The sequence below is a fragment of the Phymastichus coffea genome, unplaced genomic scaffold (assembly GCF_024137745.1).
Source record: "Phymastichus coffea isolate CEN01 unplaced genomic scaffold, Cenicafe_Pcof_1.1 PCOF00071, whole genome shotgun sequence".
Taxonomy (NCBI): Eukaryota; Metazoa; Arthropoda; class Insecta; order Hymenoptera; family Eulophidae; genus Phymastichus; species Phymastichus coffea.
In genome coordinates this window covers 408,370-436,279 of record NW_026706882.1, presented here as the reverse complement: position 1 = coordinate 436,279, position 27,910 = coordinate 408,370, and the positions used below count along the sequence as shown (strand labels likewise).

Here is a 27,910-nt window from a genome sequence, read left to right as displayed (position 1 = left end):
AAATGAGGAAGTGTTTTAGAATTCTAGAAACAAGTGTGTGGTTTCCAAAAAACCTCGCCTCAAATGAAATGTTTATTTTTACTATTAATTCTTTGAAAAAAAAATAATATAATTGACAGCGATCGATTGTTGCGATCTACTGCCATCTTTAGACCAAGTTACTGACTGTAATCTATTGAAAATAAATTACATTAACGATTAAATACGACTTTCAAAAGGGACTAAATAAACATATATTTTTTAACGTAATTTGTAGGTGTATATTGTTACAATTCTAAGCGAAGAAAAAAAATATGATAATAGTTATGTATTGTGTAGAATAAAGAACAATTTAGGTATAACTAAAATTTGTTAGTTTGAACAAGCCTTGTCTTTTTTTTTTTATTGCGATAAAATATTGATATTTTACAACTTATAAATAATTAGTAAAGGGCTTACTCCAGATCAATTCAAGATTTCTTTTGCTCTTTTTAAAAATAATACACAATTATACACATATTTAATATTATCATTATACAATACTTATTATATGCCTAAAAATAAATCATGTTGAGTAAAAAAAAAATTAAGTATCGACTAATCAACCCTTGCTATCATTTCGTCGATTATCTGCGTCAGCTCTTTATTCTCCTTGGTCTTTTGTTCAACAGTCTCTTCTAATGTCTTACACCTCAACTCAGTTTTCCTTACCATTGCTTTCAGTTTCAACACATCGGCCTCGTGTTGCTTTTTGATAGCACTCAACTCGAGATTTGCCCTATAAAACAAAAAAATTGTGGAACTCAGCTCAAAATACAAAGTTATAAGTAGATAATTTAAAAATACGTACTTTTCAAGTTGTGCCATAGCATGACTTTTGAGCTGCTCGTATCTATTTTCAAGAGTTTTAATTGTTTCTTGATTTTCAGCAATACTTTCTTTTAGAACTTCTTCATTACTTTTATACGCTGTAACAACACTCTTGAGTCGTTCGTACTTCGCGTGAACATCGGTGAACGCCGCTTCAGAATTGGCAAGATGTTGCTGAGAAATATCCAACTCTGCTTTAATTCTGTCTCTTTCTTGGGTGAAAGCTACCTTTTCCTTTTCCCTTTCTGCGATTAACCTACTGATTGATTTTTCATATTCTTCTACTACAACCCTACCAAAAAAATCATTTATGACATATTTATTATTTAATTTAATGATCGTGATTAATCAGCAAATGTGATTAAAATAATTACTTACGTCATTTGATCTTTACATTTAGTTTCCTGTGATAATTGTGATTGCATTTGGCCAAATTTCGCCTGTATTTGCATAACTCTTTCATCGTAGGCTACTCTTTGTTTTTCTAGTTGCTTCTCGTGCTCTTGTTTTCGTTTTTCCAGCTCCGTCTCGAGCTGAACTACCGTAGACCTCACGAGTTCCAATTCTTTAGCCATTTCTTCGTTTACAATAGGTACTGCTTGTGCTTCTTTTTTCTCTGCTTCTTCCTGATAAAAGAAACAATTTATATTTTAATATAATTATATTTTTATAAGTTTTAAAATATTTTCGCTGGCTTTACCTTTAGTTTCTGTTTAGCTTCTACTTTCTCGCTATCTGTAGTAGCAGGTGGACAAGGGCTGTAGAAAAGTAATCTATCGATAGCAGCTAATGCTGGATTTTTCTTTGGCGTACCAGCGTTACCAATTGAAGTGTTGACTTTAATTTCCCTTTGCTCCTCCTCTTCTTCCAGAGTAGGAGTTCCGGGGAGATTCTTTTGCGGCAGCATACTTTGTCTTTCGGCTAAAGGATCGAATCTCATATACAATGAATCATATCTCTCACCGCGACGAGATGTTTGAGAGCCTACTTGTGTTAGGAAATCAAGCGCTGACGGATCTCCAAATACTGTAAATGAAAATAGAAATATATATAATGTATTTATAGGGGGAGGGGGGACATGTACATATATATACACGTACATACATATATTTATAAACATATATGTGTAAATGAAATAACATAACGATTGTAATACTTACACTCAGTAGTGGCTGAAATAAATGGTTCCTCTTCAATTTTTTCTAAAGACTGGTCGATATCTTTAGCAACAGATAAGGCAGCTTCTTGAAGAGCTTCGAAGTCAGGACACTGAACAGCGAAAGGTAAAGTTGTACTTTGTTGTTGTGGTTTGAAAGCCTCGTAATCAGGTTCCTGGGTAGGTAATAAATCCAGTGAACTATTCTTTGATAACAGCTCCAAAGCACTAAATGAAGATTTTTCAAAACTTCTATTTACAGCGACTGTTTGATCAAAGTTGACTTTGTTTTCTTGCTCCTTTGTCGCTTTGTCTTTACTCGGAGAATTGAAATTCTTATTCAACGAAGGTGGACTTGTTAATTGAAGAGGAGACTTTAATTCTTTATTGAAAAGTCCACTTTTTCGTGTAGGTGTTTTCTGCTTCTCTTCCTTTTTCCAATGCAACGGAGTTGAAGATACAATTTCGTTGGAATTTTGCAGTTCGTTGGGACAAAACGTCTCTAAATTTGGTGGAGTCAACTCTCTCTTTTCGTATAACTTGCTTGGTGTTTTTACAGTTATATATGGTTCTTTGAAATTCTCAAGTTTATTTTTATGTTCAGAGGCCGATTCAACGATTGATGGTGCGGTTGGTTCTTTTCGTGTCACTGGTAAAGTATTTTGAACTTTATTCGTTTCTGAAGTAATATCTTTAATGGTATCTTGTGTTTTGGTAAGGAAACTCTCTTCTTTTACAATTTCTTGCGTTTTATTAAAAGAAACCTCTTTAATAATTTCTTGAGTTTTATTAAGAAGATTTTCTTCTTTGCCAATTTCTTGAGTCCTATTAACAAGGTTCTCTTCTTTGATAATGTCTTGCGTCTTATTCAAAGATATATTTTCCTTTGTGACCTCTTGAGTTTTGCTAAGATCGTTTTCATCAACAATATTTTGTGTTCTATTCAGACAATTATCTTCTTCAACAATGTCTTGCGTCTTATTCAAAGATATATTTTCCTTTGTGATCTCTTCAGTTTTGTTAAGATCGTTTTCATCAACAATATTTTGTGTTTTATTCAGTCGATTATCTTCTTTAACAATCTCTTGCGTTTTATTCAAAGATACGTTTTCCTTTGCAATTTCTTGAGTGCTGTTGAGAGAATAGTTTTCTCCAACTATAGTTTGAACTGTATTCAAAAGATTCTCTTCATTAGCAATCTCTTGTGTCTTATTAAAACAAATTTCAATATCCTTTAAAATTTCTTCAGTTTTATTAACAACATTGTTATCTCCGATAACGTCTTGTGTCTTATTCAGAAGTTTATTCACAACTACTTTATCTGAGGTAGTTATCACGTTCTGATTTTGCCCAACAGTTTCGAATACCGAAACAAAGGGAGTCACGTTCAAATTTTCTGTAGTCTTTGCTGCAGACTTGTTATCATCAGTATTCAATGGAATCGTGGAATTAAATGTATCAACTTCTTGGAAACTGACATCTGGTGTACTGAAACCATCAGAAGTTTCTACTTTTTGTCCTGTAAAGGAAAAAAAAATTACTTAAATTCCATTCATCTATGCAATTAAATAATATTTCAACAACTGACCAGAGCCGTCTTCGGCACTAAGGAACGAATTATTATTCTTTCCTGTTGCAGTAGTAGTAGTAGTAGTAGTAGTAGTAGTAAGTTGAGCAACGTCGATTTCCACACAAGGAGTTGGACTGTAACTACGCCTCCTCGGAGAATCAGCCTTCAATAATGCGACTCGTTGATCCTCGGCTTCTTGATTCTGTCGTAGCACACTCTGCTCGAACGACACGTACGGAATAATCGCAGATTTCGAATCAGTATCAATCGGAAGTGGATCTTTAAATATATTTTCTGAAGGTTGCGTCTACAAATAATAAAAAAGTCATCGTGAATATCTCCCTGTTACGTTTTTTCTTTCATTTGTACATTCACACGCTCACCTCTAAACCAGGACAAGTCTTGAATGTTTGAATAGTCTCCTCGACGAGTATTTGAGTAACGTCACCGATAGTGTCATCTGCAGCCGAAGCGAAAGTTTGATCCTGACTCAAATCAGCAGCACTGCAATCGGGTGAGTCGCGGTATTGAGCTCGTGAACCACCAAGATTGATATTGGCGCAAGCTGAGATGAGATCGTCAAGATCGGGTATGTCAAGATTGACGTACGAGTGATCGAATGTGTCGGCGTTGCTGCTGCTCAGGAGGGCGGTTTTGTCGGGACTTTCAGGTGCTGAATCGGCGCATATGCCACTACTGCTCTTCGAACTGAGACTTTGAAAGCTTGAGGCTGATGATAATGACTCTGGAACTAAACTGCTTGGACCGCTACTACTTGCCGGTTCGGCTGTATGTTCGACGCCGATGCTCTGTGGAATCACAACATTTGATCGTTATACGTTATTGTTAGATTGTATTTATATTTTCATAGACAAAAAAAAGCGTTTTATCGCATGTATGAAACATCATGGATTCCAATTGATAAATTCGAAATTCAATTTTACATTCGATCCGGTACATTTATTCTGTGTCATATATTTTTAAACAATTTTCTATCACGTAATTTTCACGTGAACTGAAAACGTTCGTTTCGAATTCATTTCACATTATTTTTAGATTATTGAAATGTATCGTAATATGTAACACGAACGCCTTGAAAAGATTAGAACTCTGATATTTTTCATTGCGCGCGAAAAAACTTTCATAACGAGTTATAAATACTACGCATCTTTTTTTATAACAAACGTATTTATAAAATTTATTTCGTACTTTTCAATTGCCAAAATTTGCAAGTCAATTAATCGCGATAATTCTCAAGCGAACAAAGAGATGCAAAAATAAAAAAATAAAACAAACAATGACCACAAAAATTATACAGCGCGCAAAACGAAAAAAAGAAAAAATATACCGTTAACGGGCAAAAAGGAAAAGAATTGTTGCCACAGTAAGCGCGGAGGCGTTAGTTGGTGCGTGCCAAGTTTTTGCGGCGCGCGCTCCGATGTCAGATAGAACGTATGTACAAGCTACTGCCTGTGGGATCGCAAGTTACGCGTAGAAAAACACGGTCAAGTTCTCGTGTGTACGCAGGTTCAACCATCAACGGTGAAACTCAATACTGTAATTTTTTTTTGCATTTTGAACGATTGTGAAAGTCGAAACGTGATGCGTCTCTTATTTCTACACTCTGATCAACATTTTGGCGCGGATGGTCGAACGAACTTTCCAATAATAGTCGTTGTACGCTTGAAAGTCCTAAATTTCGATGTACTTCGTTCAATTGTCAATTGGCAGGCGGAAATTTGGCACAAAGCACTGTCGAAACGTTGACCAATTGAAAGTCACACGTATCGCACGAAGAAAATCGAATTGAAAATCTTACAGCACATTTCCACCATATAAACATTCACAATTCGATTACTTAATCTCACTTGACTTTGTGCAACAGCTATACTTATATCCCACACGTATAGTTCTAAGTTTGTCTATAAAAGTACTCTCAATATACTTTTTCTTAAACTGAAAAACATTTCCACTTTTCTTTTTACCTCGTCATGCGAAGGTGGTGGACTATTACAAATAGCTGGTTTCTGTTGTGGTCTGTTCAATAATCGATTTAAAAAATCCATTTTATTAAAATTTTTCTTAGAATCTCCCGCAAACATTCAACTATTAATCAAAAGTTTGCCAAAGAAAAGAAAAAGGACAGAAAAAGAAAGAAAAACGAGACGCCTTGATCGACGCTCAGTTTGCTACTAATTTGACACAACAAATCAGCAGCGCACCAGCTAACGCAGTAGATATATGTTTCTCCCGAAGAGAAAGAGTTAATTATAAAATCACAAGAGAAGTAGGGGTGTGGCGCTCGTGTGCGTGACTGAAAACGTAGGAGCTAATTGGATTTTTCACGAATAACCTTGGCAAATGACCTTCGTTAGAAAAGTGTGTTGACGACCGCAAGAGCAAAATTTCCTTTTGAAGGTGTAAAATTAATAAAGCGAAAATTGAAAAAGCGCATAAAATAGGAATTGTCCGACTTTTGTCGCTTTTGTTTGACTCGTATGTCACTGATAGTATACGTCGAAAATTGTGTGTCATGTAATGACTTGATTGTACCGCCTATTCACCAAAAATGTGAAACATAATTGTATTTTTTTTTCCTTTTCAAAATTACCACTTACTCGCTTGACCGAAAGGAAAATAACGAAAATCCGTGCTCATTTTTAAATCAGCTTCAGTTTTGTTCGTTAAAAGTTTTTAATTTTCAAAATAAATCTTCGATAAATGAAATTGTGATACGACTTAGACGTAGAGCAGTACAATTGAGATATTTAAAATGATAAACAAAGTTAAGCCGCATTCCGATATTCCAAGGCGGAACAAATTTCACGAAGATAAAAAAACTTCAAACGGTATGATTTGATCTCGGCTGTTAAAAAAATGTTTTAAAACAAATATTGCCAGTGAAACAGTGTTTCTACAGCCTAATCAAAAAAAGTAAATTTAACAATAATAAAGTGATTTAGAGTACATTTATTCAAATCAAAATGCGTAAGTGAAGTTTGAAATAGTGGAATTCATTATTTCATATTTTCCTCATTTATTACTAATCAGTAAAATCCAAGATTATTTTAATCTTCCGAGAATATGACGTAGAAGTAAAATACAAAAAAAAATAGCGTATTAGCTGTAAAAATATTATATTTAAATCTCAGAAAGAAACTTGAATATGTTTTAAATAATAATCATGAATCAATGTTTTAAAAAAATGCTTCATCATCCTTCTCACGTTATATCTTTTAACAATCACGGATTTTCATTTTCGAACAATACTATTTCACAAAGTCTTAAAGATCGTCTAAAAGCATACTTATCTTCTAAGCGAAGCATCCGAAAAAAGAACTCCGAGAAAGAGAAGAAAAAGAACCATATAAATTGAACCGATTACCTTGCGCACAAAGTTGCCCATGATCGCAGTCGACAAACGCGAAGATAATGAGCGATTTTAGCTGTCAGACGTTATCCGAGCTTAAAATCGCCCGAGTGACGATTCTCCATCATTTACCGTTGTTGCTCGCCGCCGTCGACGCCACACGCACACACTCACGTCATAAAGTACGTGACGCGCGATTGTCCCGATTCGACGACACTATTATTGTTTTCTACGGTGAGTGTGGTGTGCGAATCGACCATCGTTCGGAACTTGGGAGACACGCTAACGAGCGCTTCACCCGAAATTCGCCGCGCCGGAAAATATCCAACGGTGCAGTACGCGCGCACACGCGCGAGCAAGCGAATGGCGTAGCGCGTAAGAGAGCTTCTATCAACTGATGGATTTTTCGAAAGCTGCCCCCCCCCCCTTCCGTGAAGCAAGCATTACGCCGCACCGGAAATAAAAATATGCTTTTAGACAGAGGGAGAGCAGGCAAAAGTTGCGCCCACAGGAGAACTTTTTGTCTTTCTATTCTTATAAATAGCAAAAGGCGTGGTTATCTGTCGTCGAACAGAGTTCACTTGATAATGAGTTTTGGCGTTGAATGGGTAGTGTGGGTATACGTGTTGTGGTATGTGCATTGTGGCGACTTTTTTTTGTTTTTTAATTGACTACGTGTGTAGGGTATCGTTTTGAATTGCAAATCAGTTGTAAAATGCGTGAATGTCGGTTTTATGTAACGTTAGAATTTTATAATTTGTATTGATGAAACATTTTGCATTATAAAACTGTTCGCAAAAAGTATTCGATTACATAAAACAAATATATGATTATAATCTGTATTATACACGACTGTGTTTGCAGAAATTCAAAAACTAAATTAGAATTTTCGGCTTTTTAAGAATCACCCTTTTAAAGTCGAATTTAGTATCAAGTCACCTTTAACAAGAAAATTATAGCAACGGAAAAATTAGAAACAAAAAAGGACGTATTTTAGAAATAATTTAGAAATATGTGAGATTTTATGGACAATTATTATGTAGAAATTCAAATACTTAAAAGAAATTTATCTACCACAAGAATAATTAAATCCGATCAAGGCAATCTCAATTTATTCTAGTCATTACGTTGCGAAAAAAATAACTCACAGGTGTTAGGTTATTAAAATTCTTCGTATGAATATACCAGTACATTACTTCGTTCAATCACGCGTGAAAGCACAGTGACCCTTCCCTTCACACCTGCAGCACAGTAACTACCTATGTATCACTATCAATGAAATAAATCCAATCTTATCTACGAATGAACTGACAAATTCAAGGTAACGTCCAACATGCAAGTGAACAGTGAATTGATCTGTCACAGAGTTAACTAAGTAGATTTGCGCGGGCGAGAAATCCAAGAGATGGAGAGTCAGTGTGATTCATTCCAAAACAACACAAAAGGATTGAAGGTTTCTACTCTCCCGTGTAGTGGACAGAAAAAAAGGGTCGAGGCCGCTGCATTTTTTTTATTCATCAACGTACAAGAAACGAAATTAAGGATTGCTAGGACCCGCAAAGAAAAGAAAGATCGAATTTTTGGCAGACCTACTTTTTCTTTATCCTCAATATACTTGGAGAGTTACGTGGTTTAAGGTTATAGGTTGCCTTCTCTGAACCGTTAATAACGTTCTTGAAACTTATGTATTTCCGTAGATTATTTTTGGAATTGAAAAAATGAATTCTTATGATTATATATTTCCATATTCCCATACGTATATCTTTACTCGCGTATCAAGGTAATCTTAACGCCAAAATCGTTTTTCGTTCGCTTTATTCACTATGATTCAAACAATGATTCATTTCACAATCAATTTATATATAGTTATTTTTATTATCCGTCAAGGCTTCATGATGATAAATAATATCAAAAAACATACCAAAAATGGAAGAGCAGATGCGAAGATATACGACTCAAAGTCACAACAGACATAATCTGAATCACAAAGTTGAGTAATTCAGTGACAATTGTGAATACACGTGAAATTCGCTCTTCCCCACTTAACGACAAACAGTTAATCGCAATGAATCTTAATTGCAGTCAATTATCAGGACGTATGTGCACACCACGACAGAGCAACATTAGAAAATAACAATCTTTTTTTACTTTCTCAGAATTCGCGAAAAAGGTACAATTCAACGAAATCGATAACATACGCAGATCGATTATGCGATAATTCTCTTAGTAGACGCAGGCAAAGGACAAAAAACACTCGCCAAAACAACAGTTACAACTAACGTATTTTAACCTCAAACCGCGTCAACGCATCCTCCTTCTCTTGACACACAACATTACACTTAAGAACACTTGCCTTTTAATGATCATTAACGAGTTGCCTTCTGACATAAAAGTTATGTAGCAGCTGTTCACGTGTACACAGAACTACTACTACTGAGAAACGTCGTATTCTCTGTTTCTCTCGTAATGATGACAAAAAGGATCTCGCCCACGCTCTTTTGCGAGAGATCTCTCTCCAACTACGGTAGTTATGCTTCTTCTGCGTGGCCGGTGTACGAGTAATAAGCGACGTTGTACTATGTGCACGCAAACGCGCGTGTGTGTGCTTGGACATAGAGAGTGGAGACTGTGTTTTCGAGCAGAATTGAGAAGAGCATGTTATAAGACGTACCAGTGACTCGTCACTTTACTACAACGAAGAAGTGGGAGCTGAAACGATGCACTTATTCAACGGGCTCTCTTTTTTTTTCTCGCGTACACCTCAATGGTTTTTTCACCTCTCTTTGGACGCCATGCATTATTTATCGTGAGATTTGATTTTACGATAAATATTGGCTTACGGTTTCAAGAGTTAATCATCTGAACTTTCACTAATATGAGTAAAACCTGAATTCATTCATAGTTGAAAGACTTCAAGAATTTTTTCAATGGATTTTAAATTGATAAGCGAATTAAATAAATGAAATATCAATTACACTCTACGTATGTATAATAATGAGGCTATAAGTATAAATAGATAAATAAATATATTCCAAACTTGATAAGCGTAGTGTAGAAAGCCAAAATAATTACGTCAAGTATAAATAAAAAAAATTATAAACCGATGAGTCAAAGTGCTTTAATCAATGAATGTATGAAAGCCTGCATCCAATACCAATGCGATATCTGACGGAAACGTCAACAAAACAAACATGACGATTAGAGGTCGCCCAGGTATAATTAAAAAACATTCTCGCCGCAGGGAGAGTTGAACAAAAACATAAACATTACCTTGCGTGCGACATGCTTTCCTAATATCGGGTCGTGCAGTGTTGTCATGATGAGTTTTGGTTAGATGCAAACGTTTCTAACAATAGCTGGTAGACAATTGAATTTTTTTCAAAAATGTTTCTTGCTCGACGATGGCAATGGCAAGATGAGAAAACGAGGAGAGAATGAACGGAACAGGTTACTCAAAAATACCTCCTCATTCTTGATTTATTTCATTCTTATTCACTCTCACTATATCTCGGTAATAACAAAGGTTTTACACATCAAATAATTCACCAATTTTTCCACTGAATATCCATCAACACACGTGTTACTAGCAGGCAAACGCACCGTGCAACACCCTCTTTTTGTAAACGTATAAAGGCTGTGATACACAACTTCAAAACTTCACATAACACAATTACCGATATTTTCACAAACGTATCTAGCACTATTTCTAGTAAATCGACATCCGGAGTGATATTTATTTTGCACTTTTTACGGGATTGAACCTGCATACACGCATTACGCTCACGACTCACGGTTGCGAATTTCAACGGCCATCTAGTCTCTACCGTTTGACAACTTTGAAATCCCTTTGATTCGACCAATCGCGAAGCAGCTTTCAAAATTTTCCGAAATTAACGCCACCTATTCCAAACCATCGGTAATGCAGATCGTTGTAAACGATTGTGAAAATTTTCAAATTAAGAAAAGTTGTTTTGTAGATTTTTTTTAATAACAATAGCAAACGTATATTTTACAAATCATTGTAATCTTTATTATTGTACAAAGGTAATTCAAGTTTTTTTTTTACAATTTTTCGTTATAAAAGGGAGTATATAAAAATATATATACATACTTTTTTTATAATTTGCGGTCAATCTTTTGTTTTATAAATGCGCAAGGGACTATGAAAATCTGTATAACTAACACTCAGAATTCGACACTTGTTTTTGATTTCATTGAAAAATCACACATTAAACTCACATTCTCTTTTTATTTTTTGCTAAGTTTAAACGATGAAAATCCTCTTCATTAATTGTTTTTTTTACCTATTTACATAAAAGAACGCCGACGTGCTCAACTATATTGTTTTTCTTTAGCTACCTATCGATTAACTAATGACGCGGCGTTCTGCGTTAAAAGTAAAGCCGTATCCGTAAAAGAAATAAAGAAAATGCAATATTCACAATGAAGTTTCATTCAATCGGATAAAATTGTGTATAAGTAAGCGCACCGTCGGTCATAGGCACTTTCTTTTACAGCGTTAACGTAGCAGTACATTTTACAATGATATTTTTTTACATTTTCCGTACATTATTTTTCAGTCCTTCGAGATGGACGATTAAATATTCAAGACCTTTACGGAGATAAAAAAAGTTTCTTCTAAGGCACTCGTTCTCAATTCCTAGTCTGAGTCACACTCGTCCAATCACAGAACTATGCGACATAGTCTCGCACGTTAAATTAATTAAGTGTTAAGCGTTTAGTACTTCACAGAAGCGACAACATTCCTATTTCTCTTTTTAAATATTTACATTTAGTAATTCCTTAAGTTTCTACTGCTAAATTTTTATAGGAAGAATGTCGTCGTAGACTTATAGACGTAGGATTGACTTATAGCATATTACTTTTTTTTGTTATCGTTGTTTCTTTAAATTTGTTTCTTACATATTTAGATCCATTAACATGGAAAAACTATACGTAAAAAATAGTCATATGTATATCAGTTCTTTTAAATATTAAAATATCTATCTGTTGGCTAGTGTTCTTTAGAAATTATAATCTATTTCCCTTAATAGAGCGGAGAAAGAAAAAACGACAATATTATCAATATAATTTGATTTACGAAAGATTTTTTACGTCTATATACAAACAAACCAAGCTGAGATAATCCTTTTGCCGTATTGAGCTTCGTTTAACCGTTACGTTTGTTTCGTGATGACAAAATTTACATTGCACATGTGCACTTGACGTAAAAACAACCACGTGTGGAAGATCATCAAAAAGCATGCGTTTTAACTTTGGTTTTAAAAAATTCGCTTGGACTGACTAAAATAATCGCTCACCACGTATAATGTACGATCGAACGAAGCTAATCCTTGACATTTTGCACCTTTTGTTGAACGGAGTAGTATCCCTTCTGAGATAATAAGCTACCAAAAAGCATGATGTTATCGACAGATATAAAGAAAAGAAAGAAAAATTTGCAACGAGTCATGCAATTAAAACACTATTGGTAGTTTCACTACGGTTCTCATTGCATTCTCAAATTCACTGGACTAATTGTTGACTAAAGTGAATCCCTCTCTCTACGTATAAGGTTCGAGTTGATGCGATAGCCTCGGTGGCGTTGGTGAGTTCTTCTGGCTACTCGATGGTGGTGTAAGAATTCCACTTTGATCGGGACTACTTCCAGAATCTAACATCCTGTCCAAGTCAATACAGTCGTCGATCAATAGCGCATCATGGGAATGCCGTTGTTGAGCAAGTTCCAGCATCTCCAGGTCGATCACGTGAGTCTGGATCCGATGAGACTCGTCGGCGACGATGTTTGGTACAGCAATACGCAGACCTGAACCGGCATTAGTATCCACCGTCGGCGCGGCTGAGCGTAACATCTGCTGGGCACGTTCTTCCGACACCGTAAGCGCGAATGAGCTCAACCACTTGGCGCATGGCGTCAATTGCTCCCAGGTTAATCGCGATACACGTAGTGCTGTTTCCCTACCCTGAAATAATGATAATGTTAAGTTAGTTTTTTAGCTTGTAATTACTGATGAGTACATTGAATTAGAATTAAACTGATAAAACTGCATTATTTTCTACTAGAAAATCAAGGACATTTCTTCAACATTTCAATCGGTTTACAAAATCGTACATATCCAATCTCTTATCAAGTTTTGCGACAGGAAAATTTTGAATAAAAATAAAAAATTCCAATTAGGGATCATATTATTATTCACTGACACATAATTCATTTATAGCATTAGATTTTCAACATTTTATATAAATTATGAATGAGATCAAATAGGCTCATTAAACATTCATATTTAAGCAATTTCAAATAATAAAAAACGATACCGCATAAATCAGTTTATTTTTTTATTTTTTAAGAATCTCGAACAAATATGACACTCGTATGCGCTTGACGGAGTCAAAAATATATAAAGCTGTTATAACAAGTCCCTTTCTAAATTTGTCAAGGCCATGCAAATCTAACGGTGTACAAAAAAGAAACTTTGACCGCCACTTAGCCGGACAACCGGACAGATAAAATACCATTGCGTCGACTCACTTCAGCATTTTAGTTATTGATGTAAGTTTAAAAATAAATCAAATTTATTCTTAATCGTCATAAATTATTGTTCTTAATCCTCGAGATTCATCGCTCTTCTATATATTTTATAATTCTAGTTACTAGATATTTATTCAAATTAATTATTTTTAACCGACAGTTACAAATAAATATGATTTTTTAATTGAAACAAAATATTCTTGTTTAAACAAATAACTTATGGATAGTAATCGTGGTCTCACAATTCATAAAAATATTTTCTGCGATTACATCGCTCGATCCGCCATTTTGTAAGACATTTTGATTATCAAGATGTACAAGTAATTCAAATTAAGAAATTATTAAACTTACGAAAATCAGTGAATTAATAATTATATTGTATTTAATTCAGTTATGAGAATACATATTATCATTTTTAGTAATTAATTTACTTAAATAATTTGAATAAATGATATTAATTGAATTCTACAATATGTTTTTATTCATTCTATGGACCTGGAATTCCAAGATCGATCCATTAACTTATTTTTGTAGTTTTCTTATTAGAGGAAATGAAAGAACTTCACATATGAATGTTTAAATTTCTTCAAAAAAGGCGCGACAATAAACATTTTTGAAAAATTAATTGATCGAAATTACTTGAATTACTGAAAAACAGAAAATAAAATCACCTCAATGTTAAAAAAAAGCATAAAATCATAACTATTTAAAATCAGTAGAAGACCATAAGATTTGGTCAGACAACCTATAGCTATAGATATACAGTATACATGCGCCACGTTATGCACTCAAGAAAGACTCATGAGTGCAAGTATTTCTTTTATACCTCGATATTTTATGTTAATTTTGATTAAAAATAGAGTTTTCGAGATTAATTAAGTAATTATCAAGTCCGTTTTCTAATATATCGAAAAATATTTCAAACAATTGGAAAGTTACTATTACTTTATGCATAAATTTACTCTTATAAGAAATCTTTTTGAAAAGTGTAAAAACTGGATGAGATAATTGAAACTAAATTAAACAAATAAGTCAATAAATGTTTCATTTTCAATAACAATAAAATGTAAGTCTATCTTTTTAAAATTTAAACGAATTAATATTACCATTAAACAATAATTTTAATCAAGAATATTTGTTTTTACCTGAGTATGATAAACAGCAGCAGCTGACAAGTGGCCGTATGAAAACTTCAAACTTCCTTCATCGAGTGTTGCTAAATCTAGAAGCTGTGCAGCTTGAGAATACTGAAGTCCACCATACTGTGGATATATGAAAGTGTTTGGTCTGGACCAGTCACCCGAATCCACCTGCATGTAGACATTGAGCCATCCTGGTATAGTCACAGATGACAAATTCCATCCAAGACCTTTTAATACAACTAACTCTTTGCCTAAGATCTCCTCCTCGGTACATGCACCATCAGTCACGTATGCAAACTCTGCTATCTTTGGTGGATAAATTTCCTCAACCTACAACAAATTAAAATATTATATTTCATATATACTACTGTATTTTTTAAATATTTAAGAAATTGAAATATACCTTAGCTGCAACAAATAAACATGTAATACCAATAAGCTGAAGTTGATTCTTGGGAACATTATGGTGAGTCGAAAGATACCTATCAATGTAGTCCATTGCAAGGTAATAAGTTTCTCTATGAAGCTTGTACACCTCACAGACTTCAATTAACCAGTCTAACAGGATAGCTCTCATCCTAGGCTGTAAAGTAGGATGCCTTTGAAACATCTGAGGATCCCTTTGAGTGACAGATCTCTGATCTCCCAAACACATAAGTGCCCAAACTTCTGTACCGTCTGCCCAGGGTAAAGATGGTAAGGGTGTGTTCTTATTGCTATCATTGTGAGAAGCAGAAGGTGTGAGAAAACAAGTTGGCCTTAATTCAGACCATGTGGTTGGCTCTTGCTGCTCTTTCAAAGGTGAAGTAGATGACTGAGGTGTATATGGTATTACGGGTGGACTGAGCACATTGCAACTAGGTGGGGATGATACGTTTTCTGGTAGTGCTGCAACCTTATTGGGTGGATAGATATTCTCAGAATCCTCTAAAATCTCTGTAGACTTCCTTTTGCGCTTGAGACCAATTTTGCCATTCTGTACATGGAGTTTAGACTGGTTCTCTTTCACACTGCAACAGAAGTTAGTATTTTTCTTTGTAATCTATAATCTACTGAAGTAAGACCAATTGTAGCAAAAGAAATGCTTATGCAAGTATTATCTAAATTTTCCTAAAGATGTGTTAAGTACGTTAAGATGTATAAGCATGTTTAGTTCAATCAGTTGTTATTGATTATATTCAACTTAATTTATTAAATTAACTACCAATACAAATTTCAATCTTTTTATAACAATATTTCTACCATCATTATAAACCTATTATTTTACTGTGTATTGAAAGAATTGCAACAACATTTTTAATAAATAACATTTGGGCTATAATATTATTTTATTTATTACACAAAGCGAAGTTTCATTACAAAATAAAATTGTTAGTGTTAGGTTTATCCAGCAAGTAGAGTAGTTTCATAAATTGTTCTACTAAATAATTCAAAGTAATTTTATTACTTAATTATATTAAGATATCATTTTATCACAAGCAATGTTCTAGTCATTTTATGACTAACTGTTAGTGAACTTAATTAGATTGTGCTTTAGAAAATAATTAGAGAAAAAAATATTGAAATTTGAGCAATATCAATAGTTAATTATAACAGAATATGAATGTGACATTTTCTTGTCATGTAATCTAAATAAGTATTCTCTTGTATTTATTTTACAAGCATTTGTAACAATATAAATTCCTTGAAATATTTGAGTTTTATTATATTATTGTTAAATAATTAACGTATTAAATTACTTTGTTATCTAAAAAGAGCTGCTGGTTCTACTTTAGATTATAAAGATACATAGAACACACATGTTCATCATCAAATTATTAGTTTGTGGAAAGAAAAAATGTTAAAATATGTGAAAAAAATAAAAAAAACTATTACTGTAATATTTGACAGTATTAAATATTTGAATATAATGAAAGAAAATTGTTATAAATTACTATGGATTCATGTAACAGAAATTTAATGATATCTAACGAGATGAATTTTATCATTACAGATAAAATTAATAAAAATGTTCAAGGATACAGATAAATAATTTTTTGTGAAAGAAAATAGCTGGTAGTAGTTGGAATGTATTGTAATTTGTGCATGCAGCAGTCTGAAGTTCCAGCAAAAAATACTTAAGTCACCTCACCAGCAACTTTCGAAAAGTGACGACTAAGCTATCTCTAAATTTGACCTAGAAAGTGGCACAAGGAAACATTCACTCTACCCAAAACTTGCCATATTACATCTGAAATATATATTTAACAACATATTTAAACAACAAATTGCTTAATCAACTTTAATAATAATTAGACAGCTGTAAACTTTTATTGCCAGATGTGTTCGAATGGCCACCTCGGAGCTACACAAGCTGGAGCTGAAAATTTTCCTGAAAATCTTATTGGAATTTCCTGAAATAAAATATGCTATTTCCGAAATCAACTAGCTTTCCTCTGAACCAAAAATCTTAGTAAAATCTCTTTTAGAATTTGAGAAATAAAAAATAGTCTTTGCCAACCATGCAGTCATGTCACAACCTTACTTCTCACTTCCTAATAAGATTATCCAAGCGCCAAACTTGTTCACGATTCCCCCGAACTTCCTGGACACCTTAATAAACCTATCCATCAAGTTCATTGTAAAAATTTCTACGGAAACCCTATGGAAAATCGCGAAAAAAAGCCACGTATTCCCACGAGTTAGTTACTCACCTTGTCTGCGGCATTTTGGCGGCTTCTCTCATCTGTAAATCGTCTCCTCGTAGTCCAAGAACAAGTGGTCAAGGCCGAGGGATCCTCCAGGAAGTTACACGACCGAGAAGCAGGCTGCCGAAAAATGCGGAACACGAGCTGGCAAGTGTGTCTCGTCGCGCTCTCGTCCAAGTCAGTAATTCGAGAGCGCCATAATGCACTTATCGTGCGCGCGAAAACTAGCCGCCTAAAATTTTTTATTTGGCCGCTCGACTTCCGAGTAATCTTTAAAAAATTGAAAAATCAATTTTCCACGATATCGTGCAATCGTCCAAGGATCGCAGCGGTCAATAAGTCTTAACGATAAAAGGCAAATGTCCAAATGAAGAAAAGGTGCGCGAGAGCAATCGCACTGGATGGCGCGCGCGGGAGAAGAGCGCGCGAAAAGCTACCCTCGCTCCGCTGCTGGACGTATGTGTTAGTCCGGCGTGCTTGGGCGCCCTCTACTTTTCCTGCATAACCTCTCTATTGCAACGGAATTTTCCGGTTTTTCCGGTGAAGATCGATTCTTCAATATTTAATCAACCTGTTGGCCAATTTTCGACTCGATCGTCCAATTCCTTGCTGCCAAACGGAGGATTGGAAAATCGAGCAAACCACAATTTTTCCTTGCTGACAACTCACGTGGCCTGTACACTTTGTTTTTCTTAATTTTCCACTTAGCTCGGCGTTCTTCAATAACGTCCACGGGCACTTGGAAAACCAGATTGCAATAAAACGCACTAAACACACTTTAAACACACAAGACGAGAGGATATAACACACACACGCAAGCAAGTGCTGTTAATTTGGCATCAACTCTTTCGGATGAAAGTTAAATGCACACTGCTTGGAAAATGCGACTACAGCTGCACACACTATAGATCCAACTCGAAAATCCTTGCAGGGACAAAAACGAAACGCCTTAGCTCGTCCAATAAGAGAGGAAGTTGTTGCTGCTTGATCTGAGCGCGCGGTTTGCCTCTCTCCTTCATTCTGCACCGGGCCGCCTCACGTTCTCGACTAGCTGTAGGTATGTGTGTACAAAACGCAAGCGACGATTGGCTGAGGTAGGGCGACACACAGCTGGCGCTCAGCTGATTCTCTCTCTCGCACTGCTGCTGCCTACGTAGCGCGCGTCGTTGTATGGCAATCGTTGAAAGAGAACGAGGAGAGCGAAGCGGGAAACGTACGCGCGTAAATCGCCCGCCAGCCCCAACGGCTGGTAGTAAGGGGGACTCATCATATACATAGATATAGTCGACGGGGGAGCCGAGACCTTTTGTCGTACGCGGGCCTGAGTCTGGGGTACTATTTGAAGGCAGCCTTGTATGTATATATATATATATATATATATATATATATATATATATATATATATATATATATATATATATATTCGTGAGGGGCCCCGTTTGCGCGCGAACGATTCTTTGTTAGCGTATCTCAATGGTGTATTATTGGAGGGGCCTAATGCAAATTGCTTCGGATTTGTTTGGGATGAATTGTCCGGAGCGCTAGTATTTGCTGAAAATCAATTGCACCCTGATTTGTTCACTGGGGGGAGGGGGGTGATATTTCCAAATTTCATCAAATATTTCTTGTTTTCCTTTTTAATCGAAAATATATCAGGTATGCGATGAAATTACATTTGGTTTTGTACAAATACGTCAATAAACGTATGCAGTATGCATTCTTAAGCTGCTGCCTTTTATTTGGACCTTTGATTAATTACGTAGTCAGCAGATTAAATTAATGTTGCTATTGTTTATTAATAAACTTTAATCAACGTGAACGTTGTCATGATGTTTAACATTATAGAACTTGAAGATAATCAAAGATGGTATGACAAATGTAGTTGTAAAACTGTGGTTGGATACGTGTCTGACATTTAAATATCACATGGTCAACTTGTGCGTCTTTTGCGTACAATAATATATTTTTTTATTAAACATGCGCAAAATCATCATTCGTTCGTTATTAAAAAAAGCGAGCGAAAATTACAGAAAAAGTAATCACGTGGCCAGATATGTACATTTGCACGGCAACGTAGCCAAGAAAGTTGCGAAACTCCTGTGAAATGAACGAAAGTATGTCCCCAACCGTAATCTAATACTACCGCACACGTATAAAAGTATTAATGTATAAGTACATATACAGCTAGAGATCTGGCGGGAAAGCAGCGCGCCCGAAAAACATTTCGCGCGCTCTTACGTGGGAGGTAGGTGTTCGCGCGTTTTGTAAAAAAGTGGACAAGTTTTTTCTTTTTAATACGGCTCTTTCAAAAAGTCGATTTGACTATTGTGTTTACACGCGAACTTCCTTATTTATGATTACTTTGCATTAAAATTTTGTATCTATGAATATCGCCCTGCACATTATTATTAAAACGTTTATCTTTGACGATTATTACAAAATTTACGTGGAAAACATGCGTATATTCAATTATCCTTACAATCAAATCAATTATGATAATTACAATAAAAATATAGCAAAATACTTCAACAAAATTATTATTGGAAGCTACCGTTAAAAAAATTATAATCAAACAACAAATTTTGTAAATTTTTCGAATAACCTTTTCATTGCAACGAAAATGCTCAATGAATAATCTACAATTAAAGCATAAGCAATTAACAGATGATAATCTTTATGTCACTGACTGAATGACTTTTTGAATAAAACTAATGGCAAAAGAGACAGACAGGCAACGTACAAGTACAAGCCTGTCTGGTAGAAATTCGTTGAGGAGTTTTCCATAAACCTAAAGCAGCTGTATTTCAAGGGGGATATAACAGGTATATTTACATCGTCAAGTGTTAAAGATGTGTACTGATCCTCGGGACGTGGACGTACGGGTGAAGACGTTTTCAGTTCTGGTTTCGCGCCAAGAATTTCAGCTGGGGAACAAAACGTTGTGTCGGTTGCTATTTGTTCATTCGGCAAGCAAAACAAAATTCATCTCTACGAGAATGCTCAGTTTTGAATGAACGCTCAAATGAAAAACCGCGATTATCACGTTCGAAACGATATCTCGTACGTCGAAAGCTTGTGCGATTGCGCTGTACAGAATTGGACAAGAATAGATTTGAAAAGCTACTATCAAAGTTTATTAATTAATTTTTCGGGATATAATTAATAGACGCAGCCTCTAAAATCGTATACGATTAAATAATGTACGATACGAAGGCGAAACTTTTTCTTTTTATTTTTCATGGAAAAATGTCGAATCGGCTATGGCCGATATTACGATAAATACCAAAAAAACGAGAAAGAAAGAGACAAGTGCAACAGCGTAAAAGAATATCACGCAGTAGGCTATTTGAAATTACAGGGAACATTCCCCATCCGTCTTTCACATTATCTGTGAGAAAAGTCTGGAAAAGGGAGCCGTCACGCCGCGTCGGTTCAAAGGGAGAGTTGGAACGAGCAGGTTGAGATCTTTTCTGTCCTTCGGAGACTTGTAGGCTCTAAGAAGATTACTCTCAAAGGAAAAAATCTTGATTTTCCAGTCATCCCGGGCTGGTCTTTCCTTTTGGCTTGGGATTTAAAGGCCGAACAGCGCCGCGTCGTATACCTGCGCGTGAAATAATACCAGGGGTTCGTTGGTATGTCGATCCCATTTTACTGCCGGGACCGAGAATCTCACTCGGAAAGTGAATGGTAATTGCTATTTAATTACTGTTTATTGTGAGCGAAGTCTTTGTTTTCTTTGTTTAATTTAAAGACATTAATGGATTTCTTCTGTATGCTGTTGAGTTGAGTCTGGTAATTAATTTAATGATATTGCTGGAGTTAATTTTGGTAGTTTGTTATACAAATTCTTAAGTCTTGGACTTATATTCGCGTTAATTTTTTCACCTGGCTATTGTGAAATTGATTAAATTTGACAATTAAAAATATGAGTTAATTATAAATACGCGTCAGATATCTCAATTAGGCATTTAAAATTTCAGACAGAAAGAAAAAAAACTGTAATGCGTTCTTTTATTAGGCATGGTTTCGTAAATTTTGATTTTATTGTAAACTCCATTATTATTACAACAATTCCTTAATTGAATGACATTGTAATACCGCGAGAATTGCTAATATATAATATCGTCATCTGCAGAAATGAGTGATAAACTTTTCGAATGTCTTTTTTGGTGAGAGGAACAAAATATAACTACTAGAGAACATTATACTTCCCATGTTAAAAAAAACAAATAGAGTATCTTATGTGAAAGTTAGAAAAGTAAACCTAATTCTACAATAAATTTAATACACTAACATTTCTTACCAACAACATTTCGTCGGTTTGGTTTCCGACCTCTTCAGGTTTTTATTCAGTCTAGATAATATAAATACAAAATTTTAATTATCAAACATCAATCATAAATACAAATTTTGAGGTAACTACGCACCTTGATATTAGTCACATTATAATACGATACGTCATATTTCTTACAATAAAAGAGTTAGCAAAGTTATTGGTCGAAGTCTGAAATGTATAATTCAATCGAAATTATAATGTAACATAATCAATGAACACAGAGCATAATAGTTACATTATAGTTACGATTGAATTATACATTTCAGACTTCGACCAATAACTTTACTAACTCTTTTATTGTAAAAAATATGACGTGTCGTATTATAATGTGACTAATATCAAGGTGCGTAGTTACTTCAACATTTGTATTTATGATTGATGTTTGATAATTAAAATTTTATATTTATATTATCTAGACTGAATAAAAACCTGAAGAGGCCGGAAACCAAACCGGCGAAACGTTGTTGTTAAGAAATGTGAGTGTATTAAATTTATTGTAGAATTGGGTTTACTTCCCTAACTTTGAAATAAAATATAAATACATTCAAATTTTAACCATACGTTTTTGCCATTAACAAAACTTTTGTAAAATGTGTTTAATAAATTAACCAACCGTGTCATAATTTAAATTTTCCGCTATATAGTCTATTTAGTCTCAATCTGTATATGTTAAATATAAAAGGCATCTCGCAACAGTAGATAAGGTAGATTTTGGCCGGACGATTAGGAAGCCGTTTATCTACGGCGATATTTGAAAGCTCAACAACATTCAACGTTGCACATATGTGGCTTTTGCTGAAAATCTGCTGTTAATTGAATTTCCAATATTTGTTGATAATTAATAGCATTAGTTCAATATTTTAAGCGTTACACAAATCATAAGCCCAGCTTAGTTATTATTTGACTATCTGCGCTACTTTTATTGATTAGTATAGGTGCGTAGTAATTATAATAAAACACATATTTAAAATACATACATTATGAACAATTTGTAGTCGCGATGGACAGGTTGTACTACAATCTAGTTATTCAGTAAAATAAGGCATTTCAGTGTGACTTTTAGCCCTGCTACAAAACCAAATAGTCTACGATTGAGTTATCGATGGTACTGCACTTTTTTCACTTTCGATGGTCTGAAAACTTACAATCTAAAGAAGTTATTAACTTGCGTGTGGTTTAAATATTTCGATCGTTAAAAAGAAAATACAGTTCACAGTCTTGAGATCTTTGAAATTCAAACGAGAGATCGTTAATTAACTGAAAGATAAAGTATAATTATAAAACTGATACGTATTCCAAGAACTTGTTTATATCCTGCAAGAAGTCATCCTGTTGCGAGTAATGAAAGTTTTTCTTCAATTTGTGCACCTCCACGTTTCCACGATCGGTTCCAAGTGCCTGTCGAAAGGAGTCAATTTAATTACCTTACTTCTGCACGAACACTTTATTTAGCATACCAAGTACTGATTCTGCATATCGCGATTCGTGTTGCAAGGCGACAGTTTGATACACCTGACGTTGTCCCAACTTTTCGTTGAAACCGCGTGAGTTGGATCGACATCGTCGCTGCTTAAATTCCACACAACGATACTGAAAAAATAAATTTAGAAATTAATAATCTGCGCGTCGTGACAAATCTAACCAATAGATGTACCGAGAATACTCGTCGAGGACATAAATTAGCATTGGCTTCGACTTCGACCACTGAATATTTCTCACTCCGACAGAATCTCTTCCGTTCTTTAATGTAAGCAGTGCTGTTTCTATATTAGACGTATGCAATCTGACGCTTCCATCCTTACAACCGGCCTGTGCATTATTTACAAAATGATAAATTTTTTTCCCGTAATTAACGCGAGGCAAAAGAAAATCACTACTTACGAGAAAATATGATTCTTTGAATGGACATACTTCGATGCACGTGGTACTGCCGCAAGAATCTGCGACACGAAGATTCGAATATAACAAATGAAAACAATCTCGAAAGAATCCTCATAGTCACTCACCCATTTGATTGATTCTATAACAAGACTTATTACTTTTCCCCCCGATACTATTCGCATGTAAAATCTCGGTGTTATTTGTAGCTAAATACAAATTATTGCTGTCAGCACTGTCGACTTGCATATCGACAAATTCTCTCTTCGCCTCATTCACTTTGAAGAACAAAGGTACTTCTTGACTTTTGACAAGTTTCACTTTACCCCACGGTGTCAAGCCAAGATCATCCAAATTTACACTCAAATTACGCAGCACACTCCAAATAATTAAATGTCCTTCATCGTCCAAACTGCAGATCTGAATCGATACGAATTTGTCATTTAGACTTTCGGTATCCTCCTGATCGACTTTCGACAAGATTCGAATTGCTATCACTGGGCATAAGTGACATTCGATTTCCCAATTTCCCGCAGTTGTGTATGTTGGACTTCGTACTACACATTCCACTTCGTTGACTTTATCGATTATCTTTTGATGATGCGTTTCGTCTTCTCGCAAATCCCATACGCAGATCGAGCTAAACGAGTCGCACAAAAATACATTTTAGTTTTCGAAATGACATTGATTTACAACGAATATGAGTGTTCAGAATAAAAAGAATTTTTTTTCTTAAAATAGCGTTATAGAACCGATAAGAGCAAAAGAATATTTAAATAAAAAAAATAGATTTATTTAAAAAGAGCGCAGTGAGAAGTATATTTTCTTATTTTAAAGGTACTTCTGCTCGGCTTTTAAAAACTTCTTATTTGAAGAAATATTTCCTCGTGAATAAAGAAATTTAGTTTTTTTAGTATTTAAGTTAGCCATGTACGTACCCATCTTGAAGGCCAGCAAATATAATATTATTATTTGTACAGTGGAAGCAAAAAGCTGTTATGGAATTCTGCGAGTAGAATAGTTTTGTTGGCCTTGACGGTTCATTGACATTCCACACACAACCAATACAACATTCCATTATGTAATCTTGCTTATTCAAAGTTTCCGTATCCTGCAATATTTCACACATGCACGATTATCATAGCAATTAAAATGACAACTAATAATGAAAAACTTACCTCTTTCATAGAAGCGGCGTGAACGCTAACAAGAATCTTATTGTTTACCTCGGAGTAGTGTAACATAACGACTTGTCTGTCAGCCAAAAATGATAGAGAATTGACGGAAAGTTTAATAAAACCCTCGCTAAATGGAAAATCACGTGTCTCATTTTGCAAAATATTTCCACCGTACTCTTTCTCTTCCAACAGTGCTAGCATAACCTTGCCAGCTCTGTTAAAAAATTCATTGAGTCTCAGCACGTCGTAGATTGGATTGGTTGTTTGAATATTCTCGGTGTTGTCGCCACCAACACCTGTGTGTTCAATTTTAAAGAGCTTCACGTCCTCGTTTGACTTCAAATTACGCCTACACTTGACGGGAAATTGCGTCCACTTGTTCTCTAGTTCGCTTGTGTCCGTTTGAATTTCCACGTCGACATTATCTTCGTTCGTTTGTGTCGATGCCTTCAAAAATAATCAGTCATTTCATTCTTATTGAAGTTTCAGATTTTTATCGAACACACCTGTTGAGCATTCAATTTTCCATAGCTTCTTATATATTCGTCATAAGATATCGGCTGAGATTCGTACAGCGACCATCCAACACTGTCCAATTTGATCATACTCATTAGAATTTGGCCTCTTGTAAGAGCTTTCTTTGGTGTTTCCTATTACAATGTACAATTATTCATTATTCACATTCGTAGTACCTTTAGAATTCAAATTCTTACCTTCTTGACTTCCTTCTGCTTTGGTTTCTCCTGATTCGACAAAGAAATTTGAGACAGCGGTGGGGATTTGACAAAATCACCTGATCCAGCATCTTCAAAACCTTCATCCGTTGACGATGGTAGAGATTTAGTTTCTAAATGCTTCTCTTGCCTACCATTTACGAAAAAAACTATTTCGCTCATAAATCACTTAAGGTTTCGATAAAAAAAGTAAACAAATAAACAAACAAAAAAATATTTATAGTCTAGTTGAATGCATACGAACCGGTAAGGTTGATTTTTCGCCTGTCTGGGTTTCGATTGTATTGACGGTGATTGCAATTGTACAGACATCAATGATTCAACCAAAGCTGCTCGTTTTCTCGCTTCAGTTAATTCGTAGTGACCCGAATCCAACATATTTTCTTCTTCGGTTCTTCGTACTTCGGCACCGTTCACCGTTTTTGGCTGGAGAATAGAGAGATCAAGTTTATTGGATACTTTGGATTAAAAAAAGTGTTACGTTATAATAAATGAAACCTTCTGATCACTACTGTGTAGTATAATGGATTCTAGATCGATACTAAGAATACTGTTGTTGTCTGATACTTCGCCGATTGGCGTTCCGCTATAAGATTCAAAATCCGACTCGTATTCCTGAAACAGAATTTATCAACGTTAACAAATTATCCTCGTGAAAAATATTTTACTCCTATCGAGAATATTATCAGATTTTATATCAAAATTTTTGCACTACATGTACCCACCTCGAAGTCTTCTTCGTAAATGTACATTTCGCCATCGTCGTCAAGCTTCGATTGATCTTCAACTCCAATCGCAGCAGCAGCAGAAGCTTCATCCTCACTATCAGCAGTAGATTCATCTTCGACTTCCGCAGGAAATTCCTCCTCAACTTCTACAGACATTTCATCCTCAAGCTTTGCAACAACTTCATTCGCAACAATTTCCTCGCCACGTTTTCGTGATTTCACTGTACCTCTTTGTTTCGTCGAATGTAAAACTTTGACTTCACTGGGACTCAGTGTCCTTGATTTTCTTCGTTCTCTCGAAGCTTTTCTTGGCAGTGGTTTATCAGAACTTTTAGACTTTACTGCAATTTCGACAGTTTTTGAATTCTTAATTTTCTCAGTACTCTTCCTCGTGGAATCTTTATCCGTCGACGGTTTCGAATTCAATTTACTCGCAGTACTCTTGGGTACGTAAAGCGTACTCTCGCCTCTTTTCTCGCTGTATTGCGCTTGAACTTTGTCCTTCGTACTTTTCCGCACGGTGATCTTCGTTTTTTCAACTGAACTCGTCTTTGTGGCATCACTTGCAGCAGGTTTCTTTGGTTTCTTAAGCCCAGTAACAGTCTTCGTTGAAGGTTCATCCAAGCTTGATTTCGACGATAACAGCAAACCATTTTGCTTCAGTTGCCTTAGTTTCATTGGATTCTTATCCGGTAGAATACTTTTGTTGCTCAACGAACTGCTGGTGGCTGTTCTGTTGATGTTCTTATCGCCGGACGCAGCGGTTTGCAGCTGCTCTCTCTTTTTCTTCTCCACTTTTTCATCGGTATTATCTTTACTCGCCACCCGAGGTTTTACCTTTAACGGAGTTCCATCCCTTTTCGCATCGGTGGCCGTCTTCTTGATCGCACCCTGAAACGTCGTGTGTCGCAGTTAAAAAATTCATAGGCTGCTTTCATTGATTGAGCGTAAAACTAGGTTACGCATGCTGCATTATCTGGCACTTTTTATATTCCGTGTGTAACCTCGCTCGTAACATTGGACAAGAACAATGGAAGAAGATTGGATAAAATGCCAAATTGTTATAACGTACCTTTACACTTGACATCCTTGCATTAATTTATTTGTTTGGGCAGTCGCGAGGGCGCCATGTCCCTTCGCTTGACAGGGATACGCAGGTGTCCGTGGCGATGTGGCAGGTGGTAGCAACGGATAAAATGTACACATAGAAACCAGCGCGATCAAAATCACTTTTCTTTAAGCAAAACTCGATAGTTTTATTATTCAATAGTTAACGGTTTATTTTTTATGTCGCTGTCAAAATTTCTTGAAAGCGGTATTTTCATTGGCGACCGTTGGTGGCGCGATCTCGCGCAACTTTTACCACTACCATCACCACCCTCGCGAATATAGCATTGTATACTCAATTGTTACCAGGGGTAGCGACGGGAAGGTTGCGATGCCTCGACTGCAGCGACGCACTTGACATTTTTATACGGAACGCCATACACTGGTGGTATGTCAATTTAAACGACTGTTGTATTGATTCTGGTTATAAGTACCAGTAAATTAGCTGACCTGTACGCAATTGATCGATAAATGCTTTTTCTTTCTTTGGCTGTTCTCTAATTTGCGCAGTACAATATTTTACCGTGGCTGCAAATGTTATTGCGATAATTACACGCTAAAACAATTATTGAATGTTGTTTTATTTGTAAAAAATATTTTTCTTAACTTGAAAAAAAACAAATTT

At 35.3% G+C, this 27,910-nt stretch overlaps 3 protein-coding genes across 6 annotated transcripts; all 3 read right to left on the bottom strand.

Annotated features, from left to right (window-relative positions):
* Nucleotides 1–562: 562 nt before the first annotated feature.
* LOC131667859 (transforming acidic coiled-coil-containing protein 3-like) lies at nucleotides 563–10,736 on the bottom strand. 3 transcript variants are annotated; one of them, XM_058941596.1, is made up of 9 exons: nucleotides 5,561–5,748; nucleotides 4,185–4,384; nucleotides 3,959–4,079; nucleotides 3,594–3,882; nucleotides 2,010–3,524; nucleotides 1,550–1,875; nucleotides 1,228–1,475; nucleotides 830–1,141; nucleotides 563–757 (listed from the first exon to the last, which is right to left on the bottom strand). In XM_058941596.1, the coding sequence occupies exons 1-9, from the start codon at nucleotides 5,675–5,677 to the stop codon at nucleotides 577–579; spliced, it is 3,309 nt and encodes a 1,102-aa protein (XP_058797579.1). In that variant the 5' UTR covers nucleotides 5,678–5,748; the 3' UTR covers nucleotides 563–576. The 3 variants fall into 3 exon arrangements, with proteins under 3 accessions (XP_058797579.1, XP_058797578.1, XP_058797577.1); XM_058941595.1 differs by lacking the exon at nucleotides 5,561–5,748 and adding an exon at nucleotides 10,216–10,736 and having other exon boundaries at nucleotides 3,959–4,384; XM_058941594.1 differs by having other exon boundaries at nucleotides 3,959–4,384.
* Nucleotides 10,737–11,177: 441 nt separating this feature from the next.
* On the bottom strand, nucleotides 11,178–18,380 carry LOC131667798 (G1/S-specific cyclin-E). Its single transcript, XM_058941506.1, has 4 exons — nucleotides 17,331–18,380; nucleotides 15,041–15,647; nucleotides 14,641–14,967; nucleotides 11,178–12,929 (listed from the first exon to the last, which is right to left on the bottom strand). The coding sequence occupies exons 1-4, from the start codon at nucleotides 17,360–17,362 to the stop codon at nucleotides 12,510–12,512; spliced, it is 1,386 nt and encodes a 461-aa protein (XP_058797489.1). The 5' UTR covers nucleotides 17,363–18,380; the 3' UTR covers nucleotides 11,178–12,509.
* Nucleotides 18,381–21,896: 3,516 nt separating this feature from the next.
* On the bottom strand, nucleotides 21,897–27,606 carry LOC131667843 (cytoplasmic dynein 2 intermediate chain 1). Of its 2 annotated transcripts, none has more exons than XM_058941561.1 (13): nucleotides 27,251–27,606; nucleotides 26,176–27,069; nucleotides 25,949–26,065; nucleotides 25,695–25,876; nucleotides 25,430–25,580; nucleotides 25,223–25,366; nucleotides 24,717–25,163; nucleotides 24,477–24,649; nucleotides 23,667–24,178; nucleotides 23,542–23,600; nucleotides 23,315–23,469; nucleotides 23,118–23,250; nucleotides 21,897–23,058 (listed from the first exon to the last, which is right to left on the bottom strand). In XM_058941561.1, exons 1-13 carry the CDS (start codon nucleotides 27,263–27,265, stop codon nucleotides 22,936–22,938), a joined length of 3,105 nt encoding a protein of 1,034 aa, XP_058797544.1. In that variant the 5' UTR covers nucleotides 27,266–27,606; the 3' UTR covers nucleotides 21,897–22,935. The 2 variants fall into 2 exon arrangements, with proteins under 2 accessions (XP_058797544.1, XP_058797545.1); XM_058941562.1 differs by having other exon boundaries at nucleotides 25,223–25,354.
* Between the last annotated feature and the right edge of the window lie 304 nt (nucleotides 27,607–27,910).

Bases quoted from the DNA above. Each gene is read 5' to 3' on its own strand.
- LOC131667859 (XM_058941594.1), bottom strand. From the start codon at position 5,677: ATGTTTGCGGGAGATTCTAAGAAAAATTTTAATAAAATGGATTTTTTA. The intron at 4,385-5,560 runs GTAAAAAGAAAA...GTGATTCCACAG, and splicing joins CACCACCTTCGCATGACGAG to AGCATCGGCGTCGAACATAC. The intron at 3,525-3,593 runs GTCAGTTGTTGA...TTTCCTTTACAG, and splicing joins TAGTGCCGAAGACGGCTCTG to GACAAAAAGTAGAAACTTCT.
- LOC131667798 (XM_058941506.1), bottom strand. From the start codon at position 17,362: ATGAGAGAAGCCGCCAAAATGCCGCAGACAAG. The intron at 14,968-15,040 runs GTATATTTCAAT...AATTTGTTGTAG, and splicing joins GTTTATTTGTTGCAGCTAAG to GTTGAGGAAATTTATCCACC. The intron at 12,930-14,640 runs GTAAAAACAAAT...TCATTATTTCAG, and splicing joins CTGCTGTTTATCATACTCAG to GGTAGGGAAACAGCACTACG.
- LOC131667843 (XM_058941561.1), bottom strand. The intron at 24,650-24,716 runs GTAAGTTTTTCA...GAAATATTGCAG, and splicing joins ACGCCGCTTCTATGAAAGAG to GATACGGAAACTTTGAATAA. The intron at 23,470-23,541 runs GTAAGTAGTGAT...AATAATGCACAG, and splicing joins TCAAAGAATCATATTTTCTC to GCCGGTTGTAAGGATGGAAG.